The sequence below is a fragment of the Podarcis erhardii genome (genome assembly GCF_964252035.2).
Source record: "Podarcis erhardii genome assembly, chromosome: 2".
Classification (NCBI taxonomy): domain Eukaryota; kingdom Metazoa; phylum Chordata; class Lepidosauria; order Squamata; family Lacertidae; genus Podarcis; species Podarcis erhardii.
In genome coordinates this window covers 19,652,551-19,680,381 of record NC_138498.1, presented here as the reverse complement: position 1 = coordinate 19,680,381, position 27,831 = coordinate 19,652,551, and the positions used below count along the sequence as shown (strand labels likewise).

General features: G+C 45.2%; 1 protein-coding gene across 2 annotated transcripts; it reads left to right on the top strand.

The window, feature by feature from the left end:
* Window positions 1-8,389: 8,389 nt before the first annotated feature.
* TMEM100 (transmembrane protein 100) lies at window positions 8,390-27,060 on the top strand. 2 transcript variants are annotated; one of them, XM_081850025.1, is made up of 4 exons: window positions 8,390-8,546; window positions 8,642-8,747; window positions 18,867-19,051; window positions 25,587-27,060. In XM_081850025.1, exon 4 carries the CDS (start codon window positions 25,652-25,654, stop codon window positions 26,054-26,056), a length of 405 nt encoding a protein of 134 aa, XP_081706151.1. In that variant the 5' UTR covers window positions 8,390-8,546; window positions 8,642-8,747; window positions 18,867-19,051; window positions 25,587-25,651; the 3' UTR covers window positions 26,057-27,060. The 2 variants fall into 2 exon arrangements, with proteins under 2 accessions (XP_081706151.1, XP_081706152.1); XM_081850026.1 differs by having other exon boundaries at window positions 8,642-8,751.
* Window positions 27,061-27,831: the final 771 nt, after the last annotated feature.

The window sequence follows — 27,831 nt, the reverse complement described above, 5'->3', positions numbered from 1 at the left end:
CCCATCCCTGATGCAGATGTTGAAAAAAGGGGAACTTGTGACAACCTATAGTTCAAAGGTCATGAAGTGAAACAGCAGTTCCCTAGCACTACCTCCGGGAAGTTGATCCAGCAGGAATAACTCAGGCCACTGCAGTACAGTGCCTCCCACTCCCAGTGGGAAGGGAAGGAGATAAGGAAGGGCAGGCACAGAAATCACCACAGGCTGCTTCAACTGGGGTCCCTCTTTCTCCCTCTGGCCAACTGTCCTTATACAGTGGTGCCTCGCAAGACGAAATTAATCCATTCCGTGAGGCTCTTCGTCTAGCGGTTTTTTTTGTCTTGCGAAGCAAGCCCATTGACAGCTTAGCGGATTAGCGCTGTTAGCGGTTTAGCAGCTTTTAGCGGATCAGCTGATAAGCGGCTTAGGGCTTAGGAAAGGGGGGGAGGGGAAAAACCCCGCAGGAAGTCGCAAGACATTTTTGTCTTGCGAAGCAAGCCCATAGGGAAATTCGTTTTGCGAAGCGCCTCCAAAACGGAAAACCCTTTCGTCTAGCGGGTTTTCCGTCTTGCGAGGCGTTCGTCTTGCGGGGCACCACTGTATGTTGATATTGCTGTGTATTCAAATGTGCATTGTTGTTATTTGAAAGCTACCTTAGAAGCTTTACAATAAATAATACTAATAATAGTAATAATAATGATAAATTTTATTTTTACCCCACCCTCCCAAGCCAAGACTGGGCTCAGGGCGGCTAACAACCAATAATAAAAGCAAGTTGATTGAAATACAACTTAAAAAACAAGATTAAAATTCAACATTAAAATGCAGCCTCATCACAGGAGGAGAAAGGGAAAAAGAAAGAGGGGAAGGGAATCAAAGTGATTCTAAGCCAAAGACCAGGCGGAACAACTCTGTCTTACAGGCCCTGCGGAAAGAAATTGGATCCCGCAGGGCCCTAGTCTCATGAGACAGAGCATTCCACCAGGCCGGAGCCAGTGTCAAAAAAGCCCTGGCTCTGGTTGAGGCTAATCTAACTTCCTTAGGGCCCGGGACCTCTAGGGTGTTGCTATTTATGGACCTTAAGGTCTTCCGTGGGGCATACCGGGAGAGGTGGTCCCGTAGGTACGAGGGTCATAGGCCGTGAAGGGCTTTAAAGGTCAAAACCAGCACCTTAAACCTGACCCTATACTCCACCGGGAGCCAGTACAGCTGGAAAAGCACTGGGTGAATATGCTCCCATGGCAGAGAACCCGTGAGAAGCCTCGCAGCATTCTGCACCCGCTGGAGTTTCTGGATCAGCTTCAAGGGCAGCCCCACGTAGAGCGAATTACAGTAGTCAAGCCTGGAGGTGACTGTCGCATAGATCACTGTGGCCTGATCAGGGTGGGAAAGGTAAGGGACCAACTGCTTGATACAGCAAAGGTGGAAAAATGTCGTCTTGGCTGTTGCTGTAACCTGTACCTCCATGGAAAGGTAAATAATTAGTAAATAATTCCATTCAGAAAGATGTCACATCTGAGAAGTGCAGAAGAATCATCTGTGTCACATTCACGCTATCCATCTCAGCATAGGGTATCCTGGTTTTGGCCCCCCAAACCAAGCCAGAAGCCAGATTGGAAGAGATCTGAATAATAGGTTTCATTCAAGAACACCTGGCTAACAATTGTCAGGATGCCACAATGTGCTCAGAGACCTTGCCTATCTATGGTAAATTAATCTTGCACAAGGTGATCGTTGCTGAGACCTGTAGGCTCATGCAGTCTTCTGGGGGGTTTTAGGAGTCTAGTATTGGCTTTTAAGTGCTGCCAAAGTGCAAAAGGATAGAGTTGGATTCAGGCAGAGGAGCCCAGGAGGAAGAATAGGTGGTCAAGTCCAAAGGAATGGGGTGATGAAGGCAAGGGGGGTGAGGAAAACGGGCAAGAGGCCACTTGATCAAAAAGTAGAGATATAAACCTCAATGAGAAAGGAGGACGAAGGTTTATTTTTGCTTGCTTTATTAAAGTGTGTATACATAGCCTTGGAACAGGACTGGGTTTTAGAAGAAGAAAAGTAGACCTAGTAGCTTTGTAGTTGTAGATCAGGGATGAAAACCTCGTTGCCCTCAGCTGTTTCATAAGGAGGTTCTCCATCCCTGCCATAAACAATACAGAGTCAATGAAGCAGGAGAAGTCAAAGAGGTAAAGTCTGGGATTAAAGTTTGAATGCTGCCTTGAACTAACTAGCCATATCTGCCTTGAACTACCGGTAACTAGCCATTCCTGCATAATTGCACAACAGCAGGGGCCTCAATTTGATTTGGTCCTACTCTGGGGCTTATTTTGTGTAACAGTTTGCAAAGCTGGTGTTTCATTTCATTAAAAGAAAACAACAGCCCAACATTGTTCTTTTAAGAAGAATTGAAGCCACCTAAATCCAGTGTCAGCTGCATTGGTTCCAGTCTCCTTACGTCTGCCTAATTGGAAAACATTTGGTATTTCAAAGGGTCTTTTGGCATTCTCACAAAGCACTCGAAACAAATCATGATTATGAAAAGTTACACCCTATCCTTGGATTTGTTAGTTTTCCAGGAAAAGAGACCTTGTTTTCTTAATAACAAGGGGGAGTTTATTAAATCCAGGCACTGACTTTATTGCATCTGGCAGACAGTGTAGTGAGAAATAAAAGACTTGCTCCTTGCTTTCACACAGACCTTTTTAAATTCTGCCTCCTGGCCCCTGCTGGGAATTTCCCATTCCAAACTTCCTATGCTACTTGTGGAAGAGTGAACACCTCCCCTTTCCATGTTGCCATGAGGATTTTTGCAACCATTTTGGCAAACAAGTCACGTTCCTTCTTTCTCCTCGTTGAGGCCAGCCAGCCGTGACAAAAATGCAGATCGATATGATTTGAAGCCCTTGCACTAGAAACCGCATGGCATATGAGACCAGCTCCAGAGAGTATCAAAGTTCAAAAAACTGACCAGGGAGTCAATGGACCATAAGGGCAGTGGCTACTAAAAATGACTTAATCTCCATGTACCGATCCACATGCGCCCCATTATATTTTAAACTTAGAGAGGCCCATGAACATATGTTTTGCTTCAGTGCATTGACTTTTGTACAACTCCGGAAAGCTTTTACAGAGTTACGATTAAATACAATAAACTCTGCTTATAGAGATGGGAGACATAGAGGCGTACCAGTAAATGAACGTGTTTGTATTAAGGGATGACCTGAATTAGAGGACCTTACGCATTATATTTTACGCTGCCCCTTATATAATGAAGCAAGAAAACAGTTTTTGACACCTATAACGACAAGGTCCCCTGGCCAGAACCCTCCTGACATGATTCTTTATCTCCTTGCAGACCTGGCGTGTAGCATTTTTTGCAACTGCCGCCAGGAAAATTAGAAAAAATTATATAGCCAAGATAGCTATCAACCATAAAGGAGATGAATTTATTTGACCCCATCTACACCAAGCTGTGGGACGGGGGTGGTGCTGTGGGTTAAACCACAGAGCCTAGGGCTTGCTGATCAGAAGGTTGGCGGTTCAAATCCCCTTGACGGGGTGAGCTCCCGTTGCTCGGTCCCTGCTCCTGCCCACCTAGCAGTTCAAAAGCACGTCAAAGTGCAAGTAGATAAATAGGTACCGCTCCGGCGGGAAGGTAAACGGCATTTCCGTGCGCTGCTCTGATTTGCCAGAAGCAGCTTAGTCATGCTGACCACATGACCCAGAAGCTGTACGCCGGCTCCCTTGGCCAATAAAGCGAGATGAGCGCCGCAACCCCAGAGTTGGCCCCGACTGAACCCAGTGGCGTAGCGTGGGGGTTGCAGGGGGGGGCGCACTGGGCGCAACATCTGGGGGTTAGGGTTAGGGGCGCAAATCCAGGGTTAGGGGGCGCAAATTACTTGCCTTGCCCCGGGTGCTGACAACCCACGCTACGCCACTGGCTGAACCTAATGGTCAGGGGTCCCTTTACCTTTACGATGATTTTAGCTTATGAATTTTATTGTCTAATGTTTCAATTTGTATATTAAGGAGTTTCTATAGCTTTGTGCAGATTAGGTCATGTTTTGTCAATGTAAATGTTTTAAGTTTGTGTATCAAACTAGTATATATTTTATTGAATGTCATTGTATACATTGCAGCAGCCTTTGGCTTTAAGCAATAAACTTGACTGACTGACATTGCACATACAGAAGCTGACCAGATTAGTTGTTGAATCTCATTTCTCTGGAGGTGACAGGACAGCATCTTCCACTGCATCCAAGGGGAAACTGACTAGCTTATGGGATGCAAGGCATCTCTTCCTTTCACCACTTTGCCTGCCAGTATCCACTGCCTCCTCACTCTGCCTAATGGTAGGACCGGTTCTGTCCTGAAGAATATATTGCTCTAAGAGCACCACTGTGCTGATCTTTCTCAGAGCAGCTTAGGAAGCCAGAGGTAATGTGAGAGGATACAAGCTCCATGTCTTCCAGATTAATGGGGTCCAATGGCTTGCCCAAGAGCCCCCAAAATACCGGACATGAGCCCTAAATGCACTGTCGCTGAGCCCAAAAATAAATCTGTGGCTCAGAATTTAGAGGGGAAAGAGTTCCCCAGCCCCTCATCACTGAGGACCATGCTCCTCTGTGCAGTTTTATGGTGGTCTGGTATCTTTCCTGTAGGATTTGTGGGAAATAAAAAATAGTGACCACCAGTCATACAGAGAAGCACCATTACTATCAAAGCCCACATTTTTTTCCTAAATCTCCCATTCACCAAAATGTTCCTCCCCAATTTTTATTTTGCCATCTGCAAATGGGGCAGTGAAATGTTGGATATCGGAGAGTATTCCTGGTCAGCAGTATAATCATCATCATCATCATCATCATCATCATCTTGATTCACTTGCAGTGGTACCTCAGGTTAAGTACTTAATTCGTTCCGGAGGTCCGTTCTTAACCTGAAACTGTTCTTAACCTGAAGCACCACTTTAGCTAATGGGGCCTCCTGCTGCTGCTGCGCCGCCGGAGCACGATTTCTGTTCTTATCCTGAAGCAAAGTTCTTAACCCGAGGTATTATTTCTGGGTTAGCGGAGTATGTAACCTGAAGCAAATGTATCCCGAGGTACCACTGTATTTACTAGCTTTTTACTAGTTTGTATACCTGTGTATTGTTGATTGATTTGATTATTTATATTCTGTATTTTGTGCTGTAATATTGTAACTTTGTGTTGTGAAATGCCCTGAGACCTATGGATATAGGGCGTTATACAAAATAAACAAACAAACGAGTGTGTGTGATTGTGAAGAGTCTGACATACTTGGAATGCACTATGTAAAATGGCAGGTCAGGCAGGAAGGAGGGAACTGGTTTTATTTCCGACTGAGCAGATGGGTAGAAGCCTGTTTGCATGTTTTCCCTTTTGACACAACTTCTTCTAATAGCAAACTCCGGTGGTGAGTGGTGATGGAAATGAAGTGAAAACAGGACTGCTTAGAATCCAGAGTGTGGCAGAAGCAAACTATCTATCTATCTATCTATCTATCTATCTATCTATCTATCTATCTATATTTTTTTCTGGGGTATGCATACCCCTAAACATTTTGTGAATCTAAGTTTGGCCTCATTGAGGGGCAGTATTTCAATATGAGTAGGAAAATGAGAGTACCCCTAAACTTTTTCTCTCTTTTTTAGACGCTGGTGACAATAATGGTGAGCCCTTTAAGAAAAGTGGATTTATAAATTAAGAGACTATATGGAATTGGCAAAATTAACTTCAATTATAAGATATCAATCAAATCAAAAGTTAAGAAGGGAGTGGAAGTATTTCGAAGATTATATGTCAAAATATTGTTCTAAAAATGACATGTTAATAGGCTTAGAATAAAAAAACGTAAGCAATAACAAAACCAATAAAGAAAGAAGGAAAAATCAGAATTTAACAAAAATAATTTATTAAAGAGTGCAAGGGAAAAAAGGTAGAAAGAAATATAAAGAAGTTTAATTGCTGTGGAGAGAATTAGAGGGGTGGGGTGGGGTTTTAGAATTGTGTATAATTATGCAGCTGTTGTAATTTAGATATTTTATGTGAGGGAATCATTGGGAATTTGGGTTATTAGGTATATATGTTAAGTTTCAATAAAGATCTTTGAAAATTAAAAAAGAGAGAAAAAAGGCTGAAAAGCAGAGAATGTTTAGCCTAGAAAAGAGGCCGCTGAGATATGATAGCAACCATCAAGTATTTGAAGCCCTGTCACACAGATTTGCAGCAAATTTGGAGCTTGCTGCTGTGGTTTGCTGTTGATTCATTGGTTCAAATGACAATAAATGGGATTCTTACTGATCATTAGGAAGAATAGCCCCTCCTCTGACTGGGGAAGATCCTTCCCCACTTACCAAAGGTGTCATGGACTTTGAAGACACTCAAACTCAGGCCAAAAGGGAGAAAGAGGAAGCGCTTGTTTGGCAAACCCTCACCATGATCAACTCTTGTCCGGAAACCTATGTCCCCACTGTGGAAGGGCGTGTGGATCCAGAATTGGCCTCCACAGTCACTTACGGACTCACTGATAAAGGCTGTGTTCATGGAAGTCAATCTTACTCGGCTACAAGATATCACCAAAGAAAGAAGACTTGGCAGAGGCTGACCTGCAAACACTGGTAGCTGAGTAAAACTCTGCCCTGATATCAGCTGGGCATGTAAGTGTTGTGGGGAGCCTGACGGTTTGCAGGGTTAGCTTGTGCAACCAGCATCAGAGGGTATGGAATTATCTGACCCCCAGAGCCATCTGAAGGCAGCCCTGTATATGGAAGTTTTAAAAAATGTTTAATGTTGGCTCCCAGTACCTTTCTGAGCACAATTCAAAGTGTTGGAGCTGACCTTTAAAGCCCTAAATGGCCTTAGCCCAGTATACCTGAAGGAGCATCTCCATCCCCATCATTCAGCCTGGACACTGATGTCCAGCTCCGAGGGCCTTCTGGCAGTTCCCTCCCCGTGAGCAGTGAGGTGGCAGGGAACCAGGCAGAGGGCATTCTCGGTAGTGGCTCCCAACCGTCAGAAGTCAAGGAAATAAACAACTATCTGACTTTTTGAAGACATGTGAAGGCAGTCCTGTTTAGGGAAGTTTTTAATGTTTGATGTTTTATTCTGTTTTTAATATTCTGTTGGGAGCTGCCGAGAGTGGCTGGGGAAACACAGCCAGATGGGCAGGGTGTAAATAATAAGTTATTATTTTTATTATGTTTTTTATATATGTTGAAAGCTGCTCAGAGTGGTTGGAGCAATCGTCAGATTGTGGAGAATAATAATAATATAGGTAAAGGTAAAGGGACCCCTGACCATTAGGTCCAGTCGTGGCCGACTCGGGGGTTGCGGCACTCATCTTACTTTATTGGCTGAGGGAGCTGGCATAAAGCTTTCAGGTCATGTGGCCAGCATGACTAAGCCGATTCTGGTGAACCAGAGCAGTGCACGAAAACGCCGTTTCAAACTGCTAGGTTGGCAGGAGCTGGGACCGAGCAACAGGAGCTCAACCCGTCGCGGGGATTCGAACCGCCAACCTTCTGATCGGCAAGTACTAGGCTCTGTGGTTTAACCCACAGTGGTACCTTGGGATGCGAACGGGATCCGTTCCGGAGCCCCGTTCGCATCCTGAATGGAACGCAAGACGCAACAGCGTGTGTGCTTGGGTCACGTTTCACCGCTTACGCGCATGCGCTTGACGTCATTTTGACCGTCTGCGCCATGCACAAGCGGCGAAACCTGGAAGCGCTCAACCTGAAGCGTATTTATCCCGAGGTATGACTGTATGACCCACTGGACGCGGGTGGCACTGTGGGTTAAACCACAGAGCCTAGGACTTGCCGATCAGAAGGTCAGCGGTTCGAATCCCCACGATGGGGTGAGCTCCCGTTGCTCGGTCCCAGCTCCTGCCCACCTAGCAGTTCAAAAGCACGTCAAAGTGCAAGTAGATAAATAGGTACCGCTCCGGCGGGAAGGTAAACGGCGTGGTCATGCTGGCCACATGACCCGGAAGCTGTATGCCGGCTCCCTCGGCCAATAAAGCGAGATGAGTCAGCCACAACTGGACCTAATGGTCAGGGGTCCCTTATGACTGTATAGGCTGTCCCTATTTTCATCAGAGCAATGTTGGAGGGTACCCTAATGTACGGCTTACACACACGCAGCGGAACTAAATGTTAAACACCCTCCTCTGGGGGAGTCGCCTTCATTTCTGCAGGGCCCCTAAAATGAACCATTCTGAACTTTCTGTCTCTTTCTCTCCTCCCTATCTCAGAGTCAGGCAACAAAACAAAGGATCTATTTTCCTTTTCTCCTGCAAAACGTCCTTCTGTGGCGCCTCCCCCTTTTGCGCAGCCCCCCAATCAGGCCAGTGCTACCCATGATGAGCGTCTGTTCCCTCCCACACAACTTTCCTTTAATCCTGTGAAATTGTCTCCGGTCCCTTGATCTTTTCCTCTCTCCCACTTCTTTTTTTTAAACTCCGGCTCAGCAGTTTGTTTACGGTCCCTTGCTTCCCCTTCTTCTCGCGCTGCCGGACAAGTGTCTGCCCAGTGGCATTCCGAGCGAGCGAAGGTAAGCTGCGCGCACGGCTGGCTGGATTTTGTCCCTTTTTGATTCTTATTTTTGTTCCAAATTTTATATATATATATTATTATTTTTTGCTCCAGCTGTTGGTCGCGCTCGAGGGAGGGAGCCCAGCGCCAGAAGCGTCGGCGGAGATCTGCCAAACATTTGCTGAATGGGAGAATATTAATCGCATCGGAGCTTTTGAAAGTGGGTCTATTTATTTTCCTTCTCTCCCCGCTCCTCATTTGCGTTTATATTTCGCCTTTTCTGCTTCTTAAAAGCGGGGGAAGTATTAGAGTGGATGGGGAAACCCAGCTAGATGGGCGGGGAATACATACATAAATAAATAAATTTATTATTATTATTATTACTATTATTATTATTACTATTATTATTATTATTATTATTATTATTATTATTATTATAGGTACCCCCGCCAACTCCAAATTTCACTTTTCCTGGACTTTATGTCAAAATGCCATGCTATGATACTATAAGAGAAAACGACGTTCTTTCTTTCTTATGAAACGATGTGCTTGGGATAAACTTCGATGGTGGTGGAGTGTTCAAATGAGAGATAAATTGGGCAGCGAGCACTTTTCTTAATGGCTTGGGGAAAAGAGACCACCCCCATCCCTCCAAGATTTCTTGGTTTCCTAGTCCTCTTACACTCTCCCCCTTTTGGGCTTCCAACAGTGCAATCGTCTGCCAGTCTACTCGGAAGTAAGTCCGATTGTGTGCAGCGGGGCTTACTCCCAGGTAAGTATGCATAGGATTGCAAACGTAGGGCGACTTACTGGAGAGTAAGCCCCCATCGAACACAATGGGACTTACTTCTGAGTAGACACACGTGGGACTGGAACTTATGGTTGCTACTGTAATAACTGAATTCGAACCTCGAAAGAGAATTTCCTAAAAGTTAATGCCCCGGGAGAGCTAAGCCTGTGTTTTCAGAACTGGCTTCTCTACCAGAATCATGGGAGGGAGAGACTGACCCAATGTAAAAACCCTTTCCTTATGAATCCCCATTAGAATCTTATTATTGAACCCAGGTCTCTTGTCGCCTTGAGAAATATATTAAATATTTTGCATTTCTCTATGTTACTGTCCTAATAGTTTAGCAGTTTTCATCCTGCAGCACACACAGGACCAGAGTGGTCTTATTTTATTTTATTTTTTAAGATTAGGGGGAAAGGGGGGGGCATGAACTTTTACTTTTAATGCTTGTATTGTGGTGTACAAGGACACCTCCCAGCAAACCAAGTATGCAGGGCTACGCTCAACAAAAGGATCTGATCCGGTAGACATGTGGCTCAAATCACCTGACATCAAATGATCAAAAAGTGTGTGTGTGTGTGTGTGTGTGTGTGTTTTGGGGGGGAGGGGATTGTGGTTGCCAAGGAAGGAGCAAGGGAGATGGCATGGAAACTCTCCTGTACGTTACAATTTTCTTAAAAAGCAACAGGTCTCTGTTTTATTTATTGGTGTGTGTTTTTAAGTGGGTAAGCGGAAAAGCAATTTAACCTCCTTCTCCCTTCCCCATACAAATACTACTGCTCTAATTATAGCATTAAGGCTGCAAGCCCATGCAGACTGTGTCAGGAGTTTCATGGGTAAAGCTTACTTCTGAGTAAGTTGCATGAGATCGCATTAAAACTGCAGGAAACTGTTACAACCCAGCAAGGGTCTTCTTGTTGTTGTTGTTGTTGCTTATTGTTTACTGGATCTTTGTATTTTTAAAGAGGAGCAAGGACACAAGTGCAATTCACATTCTTTCAAAGGTGCAGAGTGTTGTAGTTAGTCATGGAGATTTACTCTGCATGTGCTCAGTGACTTTCTCAGTGCTTCAAATACCCCCAGGGCTACATCCTAGCCTGAAAACAGGTTCTGGGGTGACCACAGATTTTCTTGATGATGACTTAATGTTCTGTAGCCCCAGGAATATGTAGGGCTCATTATAGGAGACATAAATGCCCAGAGGACTTGCAGTCTAGTTCATACAGTTCTTGTGGAGTATAAGGAGACATTTGAGAATGTATAGCAAAGGTTGGTTAGAAGGGATTTTGCAGGTGATGGAGGGACAGCTTAGATGGTACTAGGGCAAATCTGAAAGGGGGCTGAAGATAGAACCTACTCCTCACCCTCTCCAGAATATCATAAGGTTAGATCCATTTTGGTGGTCACAATCATCCTGCCACAACCCCTGTCCGTAAAACTCTGCAGAGATTTAAATATCTGCAAAACTTTCCTGACGGGAGATGACAGTGGGACAAGATGAATGCCTTATGGACCACCGCAGCCTTCTGAAAAGCCAGCTATTATCTGCCTCTGGCCTTGGGTGAAGAAAATAAAGTGGTCATTAGAAGGACACTGAATAGATTAGAGAAGCGTGTTCTGAACCCACATGGAGTGTCATGGCAGGAAGACATAGGAAACAGTGCTTTTCAGACTGAAATCTCTCAGAAGAAAAAATTCTTACTTCATTAGTGGGGCAATACTTCCAAGTTAAATGTGCTTAAGGTTGCAGCTGTTGGCTGCAATTGTGTTCCCACTTACCTGGAAATAAGACTCATGGAACGAAATAGCGCTTACAATCTGAGTAGACATACCTTGAAATGCGCAGTCAGTGACAAACTTGCATATGTCAAAGCCATATTTATCGTCCTAACTCCCTTTGCGCCTGTTCTATATTACCTCTCCTGAATCAGTCCTGACGCATAAATCCATTTTATTCCTAGTTGATTACCGCTTATAAAATTGGTGAAATTTGAAAGTGCTTACTCCTATGTACTCAATGCTCGTTCTGCTTGGGGTTCTTCAGCTGGGTCCCATCTAAACTGACTAGGTCTACATCTAGGAACACAGGAAGCGGTTTTATACCGAGTCAGACCATTGGTTCATCTAGCAAAGTTCTGTATACACCAGAGCCCTACAGAATTTGCTGGACTACAACTCCCCAAAGCCCCAGCCAACAGAACCAACGTTCAGAGGCACTGGGATCTGTAGTCTCACCGCATCTAGAGGACCAGTGATTCCCCATCTCTGTTCTGTGGTGCCTTGCAGTGGATCTTTGGGATTTGAGACAGGAGATTTTCCCAGTACCACCTAGAGATGACAGTAATGCCTACTGCATTCATCACATGAGATAACCCTTCCTTTGACACAAGGTTTCCCAAACTTGGGACTCCAGATGTTTTGAGACTACAATTCCCATCATCCCTGACCACTGGTCCTGCTAGCTAGGGATGATGGGCTTTGTAGTCCAAGTTTAGAAAACCCCGATTTGACACAACATCACCTACATCTAGTAAACAAATCTGAACAAAAGCTTGATAAAAGGGTTGTCTGGAAGTTCTGCTTTGTCTCCATCCTCCTCAAACAATTTAAACCTTTTGTCTTTTGGGATTTTCTGTACAGTAGTACCTCTGGTTACGTACTTAATTCGTTCCGGAGGTCCGTTCTTAACCTGAAACTGTTCTTAACATGAGGTACCACTTTAGCTAATGGGGCCTCCCGCTGCCGCCACTGTGTGATTTCTGTTCTCATCCTGAAGCAAAGTTCTTAACCCGAGGTACTATTTCTGGGTTAGCGGAGTCTGTAACCTGAAGCATCCGTAACCTGAGGTACCACTGTACTAGCTAGTGAACTGAAACCAACAGCTTGTGTCTCACATTTTGCCTCAAGGCTGGTCAGTTCCATCTCAGCCTTTATGCTAGCAGAATACAGTTTCCTCGTCCCCACGCACTGAAACACTTATCGGCTTGGTTTTAAACAGGGCTGCCCTAGGTCTGGAATTTCACGGACATAGCCGGGATTCGTCCTTCGAAAATGGCGTCTGGGAGAAATTTTCGGAAAGCGGCAAAAACGACGGGGGAAACCCGGGTGTATGGCAGCACATGTTGGAAATGTTGCTTTTGGGGGGTGATTTTCCAGGGAGGCAGGGTACCTTCATGGGGGGGGATTGTGCAAAAACTAAACTCCCCCCCCTCAAAAGTAACAACTTTGCCAAACAAAAAGCTCAAAACCCTTTTTGTGTCTGGATTTTCACTTTCTGAAACATCAGGGAGAAATGGTGTCTGTTACATGCATAGGACATATTGTCCTATATTGCCTTTGAGTTGGTTTTCCAACTCAAAAACCTTAGGTGCAGTTGCATGTTATGAAACACAGAATCATAGAGTTGGAAGGGATGCCCAAGGGTCATTTAGTCCAATCCCCTGCATTAACTCAATCAACTCAAGCATTAATAATAATAATAATAATAATAATAATAATAATTTATTATTTATACCCCGCCCATCTGGCTGGGTTTCCTCAGCCACTATGGGTGGCTCCTAACAGAATATTAAAAACAGAATAAAACATCAAACATTAAAAACTTCCCTAAACTGGGCTGCCTTCAGATGTCTTCTAAAAGTCAGATAGTTGTTTATCTCTTTGACATCTGATGGGAGGGCGTTCCACAGGGCGGGCGCCACCACCGAGAAGGCCCTCTGCCTGGTTCCCTGTAACTTGGCTTCTCACAGTGAGGGAACCGCCAGAAGGCCCTTGGAGCTGGACCTCAGTGTCCAGGCTGAACGATGGGGGTGGAGACGCTCCTTCAGGTATACTGGGCCGATCCATGACAGATGGATACTTTATACGGGATTCTTCACAACATGTTTGCCCTGGGTATAAGAGAGCTTAAATGTCTGGTGTGGGTGTGACCAGCGGCTGCTTCAAAGTCCTGTGGCTGGCACTACATGACTAAACCTGAATGGCGCACCATGTGCACAAATGGCTCCTGTTGCTAGCAAGGACATGTAAGTGGGTGCTGGGTGGCATCTTTACAGGTCTGCCACTCCCATGTTTTGGTGGCGCAAGACAGAATATGTGCACACATGTGCGCCAGCCCAAAAGTGTACTGCTGATCTCTGCTTGGGAGTCAGTTCCTCTGAGTCTAAAGAAAGTGATTGCTGAACTTTCCGTAGGTATTTGAATCATCACTTGACTTGGCTTGCCTGTGAGGTAGAGGGAGAGTCTTGTCCTATAAACCCTGATTGCGATTGAAAAGAGATTGTGTCTCATTGGCATGCTCTACTCGTATGCGTTGGTTGGAGCATCACAGTAGAGCTTTGTTTTGTTTGTGTGTTGGGTGAAGGGTAACCCTCATCCTAAACACATTTACTTGGAACATAACAGCACTCCGTGGAGCGGGGATTTCAATGGCAGTGTACCTAATCCCGAACTTGCATTTAGAACTCGTTGTTGTTGTTGTTGTTTAGTCGTTTAGTCATGTCCGACTCTTTGTGACTCCATGGACCAGAGCACGCCAGGCACTTCTGTCTTCCATTGCCTCCCGCAGTTTGGTCAAACTCATGCTGGTAGCTTCAAGAACAGTGTCCAACCATCTCCATGGACCAGAGCACGCCAGGCACTCCTGTCTTCCACTGCCTCCCGCAGTTTGGTCAAACTCATGCTGGTAGCTTCGAGAACACTGCTCAACCATCTCGTCCTCTGTCGTCCCCTTCTCCTTGTGCCCTCCATCTTTCCCAACATCAGGGTATTTTCCAGGGAGTCTTCTCTTCTCATGAGGTGGCCAAAGTATTGGAGCCTCAGCTTCAGGATCTGTCCTTCCAGTGAGCACTCAGGGCTGATTTCCTTCAGAATGGAGAGGTTTGATCTTCTTGCAGTCCATGGGACTCTCAAGAGTCACCTCCAGCACCAGAATTCAAAAGCATCAATAGGATCACTTAGTCCAGCATTTCCCATTCTGGCCAGCAGCAAGGTTCTGGGGTGCTATCTGGATTTTTTAAACTGAAAATCTAAGATAGATCTTTTGTATGTGCTCTGTCTTGGAGCTACATACAGTCCCTTCCCCTAAAGGTGTAACTTATCTTCCCTAAATTTCATAGATTTGTCTGGGAAAGGAACTCAGGGCCTCTTAAGCAGCTGCTTCCTCCATTGAAATGAACAGGGTAGACCGGGAGGGTATAGAAGATGCAGGTGTGTATCAGGGCTGCCAGGATGAATTGCTGGAGCAGAGCGAGGAAACATGACTCAGCAAAATAAAAGAAACACGACCCAGCGGAATAAAGGAGGCCCATTTTGCACTACTATTTCAGTTATTTAAGCTCTCGTAGACAATTCAGCTGTGCAGTTTCGAGAACCACAATGGGAAAGGAAGGACAGATTAATGTTTTCCTCCAATGACCACTATTAAGGCTGCTCCTTTGGGACGTATCATGTGTGCTAGGAACATGGGGATTTGCTTTACAGTGGTACCTTGGTTCTCAAACTTAATCTGTTCCAGAAGTCCATTCCCAAACCAAAGCGTTCCAAAACCAAGGCGCGCTTTCCCATAGAAAGTAATGCAAAATGGATTAATCCATTACAGACTTTTAAAAACAACCCCTAAAACAGCAATATAACATTAATTTTGCTATCTAGCGAGATTATTGATCCATAAAATGAAAGCAATCAACAATGTACTTCAGTCACACAATCAATCAATCAATCAGTAGCTGAACTGGGTTCTACACAGTCACACAAAAAAGAGAGCCGCAAAAACACAAAATAAATAGCAAAAACAGACAGACCTCAGTGTAACACTCAAAACGGAAGTGTAACACTCAAAATGGAGCACACTCGGCTTCCAAAAAAAAAGTTTGCAAACCAGAACACTTACTTCCAAGTTTGCAGTGTTTGGGTTCCAAGTTGTTTGAGTACCAAGGCGTTTGAGAACCAAGGTACCACGGTATATCAGAACCACTAGTTCATCAGTCATGTGTACACTGACTGACTGGTAGTGGCTGTCCAGGGTTTCAGGCAGGAGTCACTCCCAGCCCTACCTCGAGTTGCCAGGGATCGGGACCTTCTGCCTGCCAAACAGAGGCTCTGCCACTGAGCTACTAATGGTCACGGCACTGAATGTTGCTCTTCCTCTTGAATATCCCACACCTTTCCAGCTTGCGCCGGCTGCCGTGTTGAAATGGCCCTAACAATCCCTCGCAACCACACATGCGTACCAAAGGAATGTCGAGTAAGCTTAGTAACAAATCTTTTGCTGGTTCAGAAGGTTAACCCGGCTGCCTGGCGGTTTCACAGCTGTTGCTCCTGTTGACAATCGCTTTGGCTCTCTCTTGGCTGAGATGTGTCACGGAAAAGTGTCTGCCCTGAGTTCTGGCTCGTCAAAGCGCAGGTGGCTGAAGAAATCTCTTAAACATGTTGCATTTAAACAGGGTCTTCTCCTAAACTGCCACCCAATGGGGCATGGCTTAGGGCTGGGGTGTTTGTTAGGAATGAATGTTTTTTCATGATAGTGTGTGTGTGTCTGTGTCTCTGTGTGTGTTTGTTTGTATTCTAGACACAATCTGTGGAGGACCCATGCAATCTAACTTTAGTGCTGTGCTTCTTCAAGCACTACCTCAGGGATTTCTCTGACCAAGGATGGGAAATATCTGTGGCCAAGTCATCCTTGAAAGTATAATCAATTATTTCAACAAGCAACAATGTTTTCAAGCGTTGCTTATCCCATTCTACGATAATTGCATTTCTGCATTAAAACAAGCTCTTTTCCTCTGCAGCAGACCCTCCAACATTTCTCCGATGAAAATAAGGACGTCCTATTCCATAATAGCAATAATAATTTTATTACTTATACCCCGCCCATCTGACTGGGCGGCTTCCAACATATATAAAAACATAATAACACATTAAACAACGTCCCTATACAGGGCTACCTTCGGATGTCTTCTAAAGGTTGTATAATTAGTAATCTCCTTGGCTTGTGGATGGCATAGCTCCATACTTGCCAACGTTTCTCTGATGAAAATAGGGATGTCCTAAGGAAAAGCGGAACATTTCAGGATCAAATCAGAAACTGGGACAGCTTCTGTAACTCTGGGACTGTCCCTGGAAAATAGGGACACTTGGTCTTCTGCAGCAACAGACTGCCACATTTATTTTCAGTAACTTAAAAAGAAAATAACCTTCTCAGTGTTATTTCTGCACCTTCCTGCTGCTGCCACTAAATGGGGTATGGATGCGGAAAGGAAAAAAAATTCATAATGGGTTTGTGTTCGCCTCTACATAATTCCATCCTTATTTCAGACAAAGTGATATATCTGTATATCACAATGTTTAGCTGGTGATACATTGGTATGTTGATAAGTAGGTATCTCCCAGTCCTACGCCAGTGCTGGGCTTCTTCCCGCACAGAGGGAAATACGAACCTTTTATTCCAACTACTGCAGGGATGTGTGGTTAGGGAAAGGGCAATCATAGAATTGTAGAGTTGGAAGGGGCCCAACTCCATCTAGTCCAGCCCACTGCAATGCTGGAATCACCCGTGTTCCCTCTTCTCCCAGTGATTGCCTCCAAGCTGTTGCTACTCCCCTCAAAAAATCAGATTTTTGCACAGTGGAGGTGTGCTCAGGGAAGTGTGAGTTAGCACTCGCTTTCAAGCGCCGTCGTCATACAAATCGGAGTGAATTCTTATTAAATAGACAGCGTGGCCTCATTGCCCTGAAAACAGATCAGGCTGAACCCTCAATAAACAAGTCTTTTGGAAGCATGCTGTATCTCTTTGTCAGATAAGGCTGCTTGTGAGAAGAATTATTTGGAAAGCTTTATGGTGAGCAGTGAGGTCCAGCTCCGAGGGCCTTCTGGGGGTTCCCTCGCTGCGAGAAGCCAAGTTACAGGGAACCAGGCAGAGGGCCTTCTCGGTAGTGGCACCCGCCCTGTGGAATGCCCTCCCACCAGATGTCAAGGAGAAAAACAACTACAGTGGTACCTTGGGTTACAGACGCTTCAGGTTACAGATGCTTCAGGTTACAGACTCCGCTAACCCAGAAATAGTGCTTCAGGTGAAAAACTTTGCTTCAGGATAAGAACAGAAATCTTGCTCCAGCGGTGCGGCGGCAGCAGGAGGCCCCATTAGCTAAAGTGGTGCTTCAGGTTAAGAACAGTTTCAGTTTAAGAATGGACCTCCGGAACGAATTAAGTACTTAACCCGAGGTACCACTGTACCAGACTTTTAGAAGACATTTGAAGGCAGCGCTGTTGAGGGAAGCTTTTAGTGTTTAATAGACTATTGTATTTTAATATTCTGTTGGAAACCGCCCAGAGTACTGTAGTTGGGGAAACCCAGCCAGATGGGCAGGGTATTAATAATAATAATAATAATAATAATAATAATAATAATAATAATAAAGAAGGAAGGCAATAGCAGGCCACACAACATGAACAATGGAACTTGTGGAGCTATGGATGTCAGTTCTATGAACTTCTAGAGGAAAATGTTCTACTGAGTTTTGGAAATAGCCTGGAATCAGGGTGATTCCCGTGGGTGGGGAGGGAGATCTGGCAATATTTGATTCCAGAGAATCCTTCACAAAGTGGCAGTGGCGTAGCGTGGGTTGTCAGCACCCGGGGCAAGGCAAGTAATTTGCGCCCCCTAACCCGTGGATTTGCGCCTCCTAACCCTAACCCCCAGATGTTGCGCCCGGTGCGGCCGCCCCCCCCTGCACCCCCCACGCTACGCCACTGCAAAGTGGTATTTTATTACGGAAAATCCCTGAACCCCACATTTGAGGAAGGAGAGATCCTAAAGTATGTGTTTCCTACCCACTGTGAAGCAACAGAACTTTTCTTACATGGAATGCTGTTGAATGGTTCATATAACCATAGAGTTCTTTTTTTAATATATATTTTTTTTATTTTAGAAAATGTAAACATACAACAGGAAACAATTCAAAATCCAAATATTGAGATTGCTCTGAATCTCCTGACTTTCCCCTATCCCTTCCATGGGTCCTAATGGTAATATTTACAACTGCGTACCAATACTATCCAAGTTTTATCCTTCCAAATTGTCCATGCTGTCCATCAGTTTACAAGTGTGGTTAAAATCCTGCTAACATTTTAACCTGCTTACAATGTAAATAGAATGTAAACTTTTCCCACTCTTTTTTTTTTAAAAAATTGTCCTTTTGATTTCTAAGCTTCCCAGTTAATTTTGCCATTTCAGCCTAGTCCATCAACTTGGTTTGCCATTCTTCTCTGGTTGGGGTTATTTCTTCCTTCCATTTCTGGACTAATAGAACCTGTGCGGCTGTTGTTGCATACATAAACAGTCTTTTCTGATCATTTGGCATCTCAGTACCTGTTGTAACTAATAAGAAGGCTTCTGGTTTTTAAACAAAAGTTATTTTAAACATTTTTTTTTCTATTTCATTATATATCATCTCCTAGAATTTTTTTATTGCTTTGCACATCCACCACATATGATAAAAGGTAGCTTCGTATAACTATATAGTTCTAACATCACATCTTCTTCCTTCCTAGGTCACCTCTCTATCTGGTCCTCTGTCTGGTTTTAAAAAGAAAAGGAAGCCACATAAAATCGGTTTATTTCTGGTGTTTGGGAGAAGAGGTGGTGGTGGGAAAGCCAGTGAAGATTTCCAGAACATACCCTCAAGTTTATCTCTTTGCTCACCAAGCCAAGACGTCATGGACTTCCTATGGATGAGGTAGGTGGATACAGGTAGTGGTGTGTTGGTTGCTTGCTGTTTCTTAATTTTGGAAGCAAAGAGGAGGATCTCTCTGTTGACAGCTGCAGCGGCGTAGCGTGGGTTATCAGCACCCGGGGCAAGGCAAGTAATTTGCGCCCCCTAACCCGGGGCAAGGCAAGTAATTTGCGCCCCCTAACCCGGGGCAAGGCAAGTACAGTAATTTACTCTCCCAAGCAGCAGCAGTGAGGCTTCTCTTTCCCCTGCGCTCTCCCGGAGCTGCCTCTTTTGTTTCCTTTTTTCCCTTTCTCCAAGGCTTTTCGCTTTCTCTCCTTAAATGATTCCCCCTCCACACCACGGCGTTTCCTGGCTGCTTCCCCCCCCCCCTTCCCCTCTCTCTCCTCCTCGCTCTGCTTGCCTTGCCCTGCCCTGCCCTGCCTGAGGGCGCCCTGAGGAGACTCCGCTCTCCTTTTTGACCAGGCGAGGTGGAAAAAAGGGGGGAAAGTCTCTTCCCGCCCCCTTGCCAGACTCCCTGCTCGGCTCAGCTCGCTACCCAGAAGGCAGGCCAGTGGAGAGAGAGCCGCAATTACCATAAAGCTCCTCTCCCTCCGCTTCGCCAAGCTGTCAAAGCCCGGCAGCAGCGGCAACGGCAGCAGCAGGCGCAGCCAGACCCCCGCCAGCCAGCCAGCCAGCCAGCCAGCCCGGCTTCCTCTCCTTTTTTTGCCCGTGGCAGAAGGCTTTGCTCTCCCCCTTCTGCGACCTCCTCGCCAAGCCGAGCGAGCGCGGGCTCCCTAACCCGTGGATTTTAGTAGGGGCAGAGAGCTGCTAGTGCGAGTGTGCCCCCTCCCAAGTTGCGCCCGGTGCGGCCGGCACCCCTGGCACCCCCCACGCTACGCCACTGGACAGCTGGCAACCCTGGTCAAGTCTAGCACTCGCTAAGCTGGAGCTACCTAAAGTAATATGCCATCCCAAAAAGGTGCTGTGTGCCCCCTTTTCCCCCTCTGCCTGGGCAATTTGTGGAAATAAAAGTTGTCAAAACAGCAGGAGAAGGGACAGGAAAGCAGGTGTGTGTGCTTTGGAGTCGAAAGACAGAGCTTTACCAAACACAAGCACACAGATTTCCCTGTCCCTTCTCATTTGCAAAGATGCTCGGGCTGCTTACTTAACTGGGAGTAAGTGCACTGAACTTACGTACAGGTGTAGGGTACAAGATGGGTAAGGTAATATTATTATTATTCTTATTACTATTATTATTATTATTATTGGAATAGGACGTCCCTATTTTTGTTGGAGGGTATGATAAAGCACTGGTGGGTTAAACCACTGAGCCTAGGGCTTGCTGATCAGAAGGTCGGCGGTTCGAATCCCCGCGACAGGGTGAGCTCCCTTTGCTCGGTCCCTGCTCCTGCCAACCTAGCAGTTCGAAAGCACGTCAAAGTGCAAGTAGATAAGTAAGTAAATGGCGGGAAGGTAAATGGCGTTTCCGTGTGCTGCTCTGTGTGCTGCTCCGTGTGCTGGTTCGCATGACCCAGAAGCTGTACGCCGGCTCCCTTGGCCAGTAAAGCGAGATGAGCGCCGCAACCCCAGAGTCGGCCACGACTGGACCTTTACCTTTACCTATGATAAAGCACTACTGGGTCACTGCCACCAGAATTATATGTGGAACCCCAAAGCAATTCTGTTCTGAGATGCCTCTAGCCTCCTGAGCTGTAACTCTGGAAAGATACACAGGAATCTATAGGTCTAGTTCTGTGACATAGCTAAGCCCACAGACCCTTTTAAGCTACGTAGACTTGTGGCACCTATGCCACAATTTGGGCATCCCTACCATAAAACGATTTCCAAGAGATGTATCTATTGAAGAATCAGATGGGCAACCTCTAGGTGCCCTTTATATGTTGCATCCATGCCTGGATAGCTCCACTAGTAGCAGTAGCAGTAGCAGTAGTAGTAGTAGTAGTAGTAGTAATAATAATAATAATAATAATAATATAATAATATATTATTTATTCCCCACCCATCTGGCTGGGTTTCCCCAGCCACTCTGGGCGGCTCTCAACAGAACACTAAAAACAGAATAAAACTTCAATCATTAAAAACTTCCCTAAACAGGGCTGCCTTCAGATGTCTTCTAAAAGTCAGATCGTTGTTTATTTCTTGACTTCTGATGGGAGGGCATTCCACAGGGCAGGCGCCACTACCGAGAAGTCCCTCTGCTTGGTTCCCTGTAACCTCACTTTTCACAATGAGGGGACCGCCAGAAGGCCCTCGGCGCTGGACCTCAGTGTCCAGGCTGAACAATGGGAGTGAAGACACTTCATCAGGTATACTGGGATGAGGCCGTTTAGGGCTTTAAAGGTCAGCACCAACACTTTGAATTGTGCTTGGAAGCGTACTGGGAGTCAATGTAGGTCTTTAAGGACTGGTGTTATATGGTCTCGGCGGCCACTCACAGTCACCAATCTAGCTGCCACATTCTGGATTAGTTGTAGTTTCCGGATCACCTTCAAAGGTAGCCCCACGGTGGAGCACATTGCAGTAGTTGAGCATCCCCTTTCAAGTGCATTTCCTACATTCTTTCCTATGCCAAGGAAGCCCCTCCCCCTTTTTTTGCATGGTCTCTCATCCCTCAGCACTGCTGTCGTAGAACCATAGAATTGTAGATCTGGAAGGGACCAGCCCTCTTGCAATGCAGGAATATTTACCTCAATATGGGGCTCAAACCCACAACCCTGAAATCAAGAATCTCATGCTCTGCTGACTGAACTGTCCCATGTTCAAGACCTGTAATGTTATAGCTGCATAATGGGGAATGCTGCTTTCATGGCACTGCAAGTGTGAGCTAGTTGATATAATGAGGCGGCTGCAGGCCTGACTCTCATATAGCCTCTTTCTTGGCGATTCCTTTCCATCATGGAGGGATAAGTGATAGAAAACCTTTGGGTTTGAGGTTTTTTTTTTTGCTGGGAACCATCTTTCCCTGTGAAGGGTGCCTGCCCAGTGTTCTTCTTTACAGAGCACAGTCCTCTGCTTGAAGGCATCCTCTATTTAAAGGGCTGCTGTGTCCAGTTCAAGTCCATTTTAAAGACAAATGACCTTAAAAAGGAAGGACAGAGCTCTTGAATTTGCCCATCAAAAGTTAGCAGCTGGACAACAGACTTGGTGATCATGTTACTTTAAGAGCAGCAATCCATTCTCCAAAAAGAGGTGTGTGTACTAGGCATAAAAGGGCAAAGGAACTACATGGCATAGGCACCCAAATTGTCCAAAATAGAATTGGAACATCCTTCTGTGCTAACAAAAGTCTTAGTTAGATTCCCTCTATTGCCTGCTAAATCTACATGGCACATAGCTTGTGGTGATCACCTGCAGCAATACACTTTGCAGCACACTCACTGTGATGAAGAAACTTGTCAGCGTGCGATAAGGTCTGTTTTACCATGACTTTAGTCGTCTTCAATTAACCCAATGGAAAATTTGTTCTGATTGTGGAACGTTTGAGAGGGTTAGATATCTGTTGTGAACCTTGAAACTAGCCAGGATTTTTCTTGAAAGAAGCATGCAAGAATTTCCAGAACAATGCCACATTTTTTTTCTATTTTTTTTTCAAAGTTTCAAAAAAACCCAACAATTTTTTTACACACACGTTTACATTAAATCATAGTCCATATCAGTACCTTTGTGGGGTTCCCTGAACCCCCAGACTTCCCCCCACACCTCCCTTGGCTTCCAAAATTTATCTTCCTTTTTTTTACTGCATCTAATTACATTTATCTAAATTATTACACTTCCATTTTATCCTTTGCCGTTTTAAATTACAAGTGCTATATCAGTCCTGCTAACATTTCTACAAAGTTATGCCATTCTTTGTTGAATTGGTGCCTGATCTTTCTAGTCAGCCTTGCCATTTCCGCATAGTCCATCATCTTCATTATTCATTCTTCTTTCGATGGGGTTCTTTCTTTTTTCCATCCCTGAGCAAATAACATTCTTGTCGCTATCGTCGCATAGATAAACAGTACTTTTTTATCCTTTGGTAATTCTTTTCCTAGGGGATACGGGTGGCGCTGTGGGTTAAACCACACAGCCTAGGGCTTGCCGATCAGAAGGTCAGCGGTTTGAATCCTCATTACGTGAGCTCCCGTTGCTCGGTCCCTGCTCCTGCCAACCTAGCAGTTCGAAAGCACGTCAAAGTGCAAGTAGATAAATAGGTACCGCTCCGGCGGGAAGGTAAACGGCGTTTCCGTGCGCTGCTTTGGTTCTCCAGAAGCCGCTTAGTCATGCTGGCCACATGACCCAGAAGCTGCACGCTGGCTCCCTCAGCCAGTAAAGCGAGCTGAGCGCCACAACCCCAGAGTTGTCCGTGACTGGACCTAATACTCAGGGGTCCCTTTAATTCTTTTCCTGTTATATCTAATAAGAAGGCCTCTGATTTGTTTTGAAAAAGTTATTTTAAACATTTTTTCCCCAGTTCATTTTAAATCATTTCCCAGAAGGCCTTTGCTATTTTACAAGTCCACCATGTGCCACATTTTTAACAAGAAGAAAGAAAGAAACTCTCTCAAAAACTAATATTGGTCAGATCACCGCTCCTTCTCTAATCCCACGTAGCAAAGCAGAAAGGCAAGATTTTTCATCAAGGATGGTGTGTTTTTTTCTAATGAAGTCCACTTTTAAGTGGAAACAAAATGGCCTTAAAAGGTTTTTTTCTGAGAACAAGTTAAAATGGAAGTCCACAGAGAAGTAGCTGCAACAATCGCCACAGTCGCTCTGTGACTCACCATCAAAGAATCTGAAATCAGAATTAATATTTGCAGAAAATGAGCTTGTGTGGTGTGTGTGTGCGTGCGTGCAAGGAATGCTTGATAAGCAGTTAAGCAAGCTTGAATGCTGCTGGGCCCCAGGAAATTGCAAATGAATCTTTGTTCTTTCTTATTTGGCAACAATTCCTGACCAGCGGGCGATATCTGATGATTTAGGCAGTGATGGAAGTTTACTATGCAACAGGCGAGAACAAAGACTGATGAGAAATGGGAGTGTGCAAAAAAGGTTGTGAAGTATTTATAGGCTTTGTTTTTAAAATGCATCAATATCGGATGTATTATTGTGTAAAACAAAACCCTCCCTGTGTTTCATAGCTATGCTCTTCTTATATAGAAGCCATAAGGGTTTCAGTTTCATTAATTCACGGTAAATGATAAAGTGGACTGCATTTTAAAATCGCCTCTGAGTGTTAAAACTGTTGATTGCTGAGATATATGTGTTTAAGAAATGTGAATGTATCTATCGCTCTAAGGACAAATTTAGGTAACTTCTGCTTATCAGTTTTGAAGCAAAAATAAGGTATTGGTTTCGAGGTGGAGCAGATATATATGTTCATAACTTAAGAGAGAGAGAAATTTTAAAAATCAGGATAACTGTCAAGGAACTATGAACCTCCAGACTTGGGCTGTGTATGTATTTTGCTCTGGCTCCAGTGGGACACCCACAGTGTTTGAAGCTGTGGACACAGGATGTTAGCCACAATCCATATTTATCCTGTGGTTTCTTGAGAAATATTGCTGTTTGATCAAACCAGCCCTCAAATCAAACCAGCTTCCATTTGATTCAATAAGTAAGCTGCGGTTAAGCTGAGGTCTATAGCAATTGGGTGGAGACATGTAACCCGCTGCTATGTACATCAACATAAAAGTGCAACTCGAAACACAACCTCTCTGCATTTCTGTTGAATTAAGGGTAGCAAAAATGAATTGAACCAATGTCCAGACTTTAAAAAACTTAACTTGCAGAAACGTATCGTTCTAGATCAAGCATAGGCAAACTCGGCCCTCCAGATGTTTGAGGACTACAACTCTCATCATACCTAGCTAACAGGACCAGTAGTCAGGGATGATGGGAATTGTAGTCCCCAAACACCTGGAGGGCCAAGTTTGCCTATGCCTGTTCTAGATGAATTAAAACATAATATTTATAGTCACATGCTCATCCAAGCATGGGCTTACAAGTCTCTTCATCTAGCTTCTAAACAACCGTGTTTTCCTTCCTTTCTAGAGCTCAGCACTCAGTCTTCTGTATCTCAGTTAGGCCATGCCTTGCAGCTCCTATGAGAGATTTCCTCTTTTACTTTCTCCTGCAGCTTCGCTCTCTTTCTTTCAAACCGAGAAGAAGCACTCACACTATGCAACTTAGCAGTGTTCACAGTGGAATCTAAAACACAGTCATCTTGCTTCACATAAAATGGCGTCTCTCCTTCACTAAATGGTCCCATGTGACCGATGTTAGCCAATCCCATGAGGACTACTAGAGAATTCCCTAGAATTCAGTTGCCAACCAAATTTGAGCACATAGTAATGCATGCAAGCACTTACAATTTCAGTGAATTAAATGACCATACTTCACCATTTCAAGTTGCTAGTGTGTGCATAGCCTTTGTTGTTGGTGGTTGAGCCTACAGAGAGAAGAAATTCCAAAGTTTCACCCTAATGTCTGGGTGGATCATTCTAAAATCCACCCTCAAACACTCACCCATTCCAATGCTTTCCCCCCCTTTCCACAGCTGAAACGTTTTCAACAGCACCCGGTCTATCTCCAGCCGTGCAAAATCCAACCAGAAGTTGCAAGATGACCGACGAGCCCATCAAGGAGATCTTGGGAGGTTCCAAATGTCCTCAGTGTGCAACGCTGGAAAAGTGTAACAACAATGACTGCAGGGTGACAGCCGTGCCTCTGGTGAGCGAGTGCCGGCTGACAGCCGCCACGGGGGGAGCCGAACTCTCCTGCTACCGCTGCACGATCCCGTTTGGGGTGGTGATCCTCATCGCCGGGGTGGTGGTCACAGCGGTGGCGTACAGCTTCAATTCCCATGGATCCATCATCTCCGTGCTTGGGCTGGTCATACTGTCCTCCGGACTCCTTTTGCTGGCGTTGAGTGCGTTGTGCTGGAAAATCCGACAGAAGAGCAAGAAAACAAAGAGGCGAGAAAGCCAGACGACTCTAGTGGCAAATCAGAGGAGCCTGTTTGCTTAGAACAGAACAAAACTGCAAGCGAATAGGGATGGGGGGAGAGGTGGATCGCGGAACGGACAAGCCTATTTATTTGCAGTTGGGCTGCAGGATTCTATTAATGGCTGAATCGGATTTATTAAAAATAGGAGCTAAAACACGCTTAACAGCTCAGGAGTCCTTGGTATCTGTTTAATCGCAAGCGTGCTTCAAGATGCACTAGGTTTGGTGTTTTGCGTTGGGTTTTTGTCCTCCTCCTCTTCTCTTTCAGCTGACTTCTGTCTTTCAGTTACCCAACTTGCATCGCAGCGGTCAAATGTTATTGTTTTCATTCTTTGAGGGGTGGGAGGGAGTTGCCCTCCATTTTGTAGTGCAATTGTGGCCAAGCACCCAAGTAAGAAGGCCCAGATGGGAAAACGTAGTCTGGTCAAAGTTAGCTGCGGGAAGCTGGTAATGCATGTCTGAAAAATTGACAGAAGCCAGGTAACCCACAATGGCCGGTTCTCTGATTTGTGGTAGAATTAACATGTTTCATGTGTCTGCATGTGAAGAGAAGCCTGGTTTGATTATCCTTTCCTGAGAAGGACTGACTTAAAAACTTGGGACAAGGTGTACAGACCGTTTTATTTATTCATTATTAAATTTATAGCCTGCCCTTCCTCCAGAGGCTATTTAACCTGTCAGTGTTGATCTGCCATAAATTTGGAAGGGACCATGGCTGCATCTTATGTGGAGTTGGCAGGGAAAGGGTCAAATCCCCCCCCCCCCACAGCTGCCTCTGTGCTTCAAGTTCTGCTAGAAAAAGTAGCTATCATTCCTTTGTTCTGGGAATTCCTGTGCATTCTGCAAATCAGGGGTAGGGAACCTGCGTGGACCCCCAGATGTTACAAGACTCCACATCCCATCAGCCCCAGACAGCATGAGCAATGTTCAGGGATGATGGGAGTTGTAGCCCCAAAGCAGCTGGAGGTAGATAAGTCCCCCAGCTCTGGTGTTTCTTCCGGATTAAATAAAAAAGTTGCACAGCATGCCATGTTAAATCCAAGTTTGTTTGCTTTGACTGTTGAAAATTGTCCTCCTTGCCGTCTCTCAGGAAAGCACTTTCCTCTTTCCAAGGTAAGGAAAACTCCTCTGCCTGCAACTCTCCCTTCTCCCCGCTCCAAAAAGGCACTACCTGCCACCCAAGGTAATAGCAACAGAGCCGCCAAGTGTCCCTAATTTTCCAGGGACAGTCACAGATCTACAGAAGCTGTCCTGGTTTTTGATTTGATCCTGGGACATCCCACTTTACCTTAGGACAGACACCCTTATTTTCATCAGAGAAATGTTGGAGGGTATGGAATAGGACGTCCCCAGGGTTTGTTTGCTTCCAGCCGGAACTCAATTCCGGCACCTCTCAGGTGGGCACCGTGGTCGTTATGTAAGAGAACAAGGGAGGCATTCACGGTGAGTTCCGGCACCTCTTTTTCTAGAAAAATAGCACTGGACCATCCCCATTTTCATCGGAGATACTTTGGAGGGTATGGAATAGGATGTCCCTATTTTCATCGGAGAAATGTTGCAGGGTATGTAGCAAATATTTGGACAATACAGTGGTACCTCGGGTTACATACGCTTCAGGTTACATACGCTTCAGGTTACAGATTCCGCTAACCCAGAAATAGTACCTCGGGTTAAGAACTTTGCTTCAGGATGAGAACAGAAATCGTGCTCTGGCAGCAGCAGGAGGCCCCATTAGCTAAAGTGGTCTTCAGGTTAAGAACAGTTTCAGGTTAGGAACGGGCCTCCGGAACGAATTA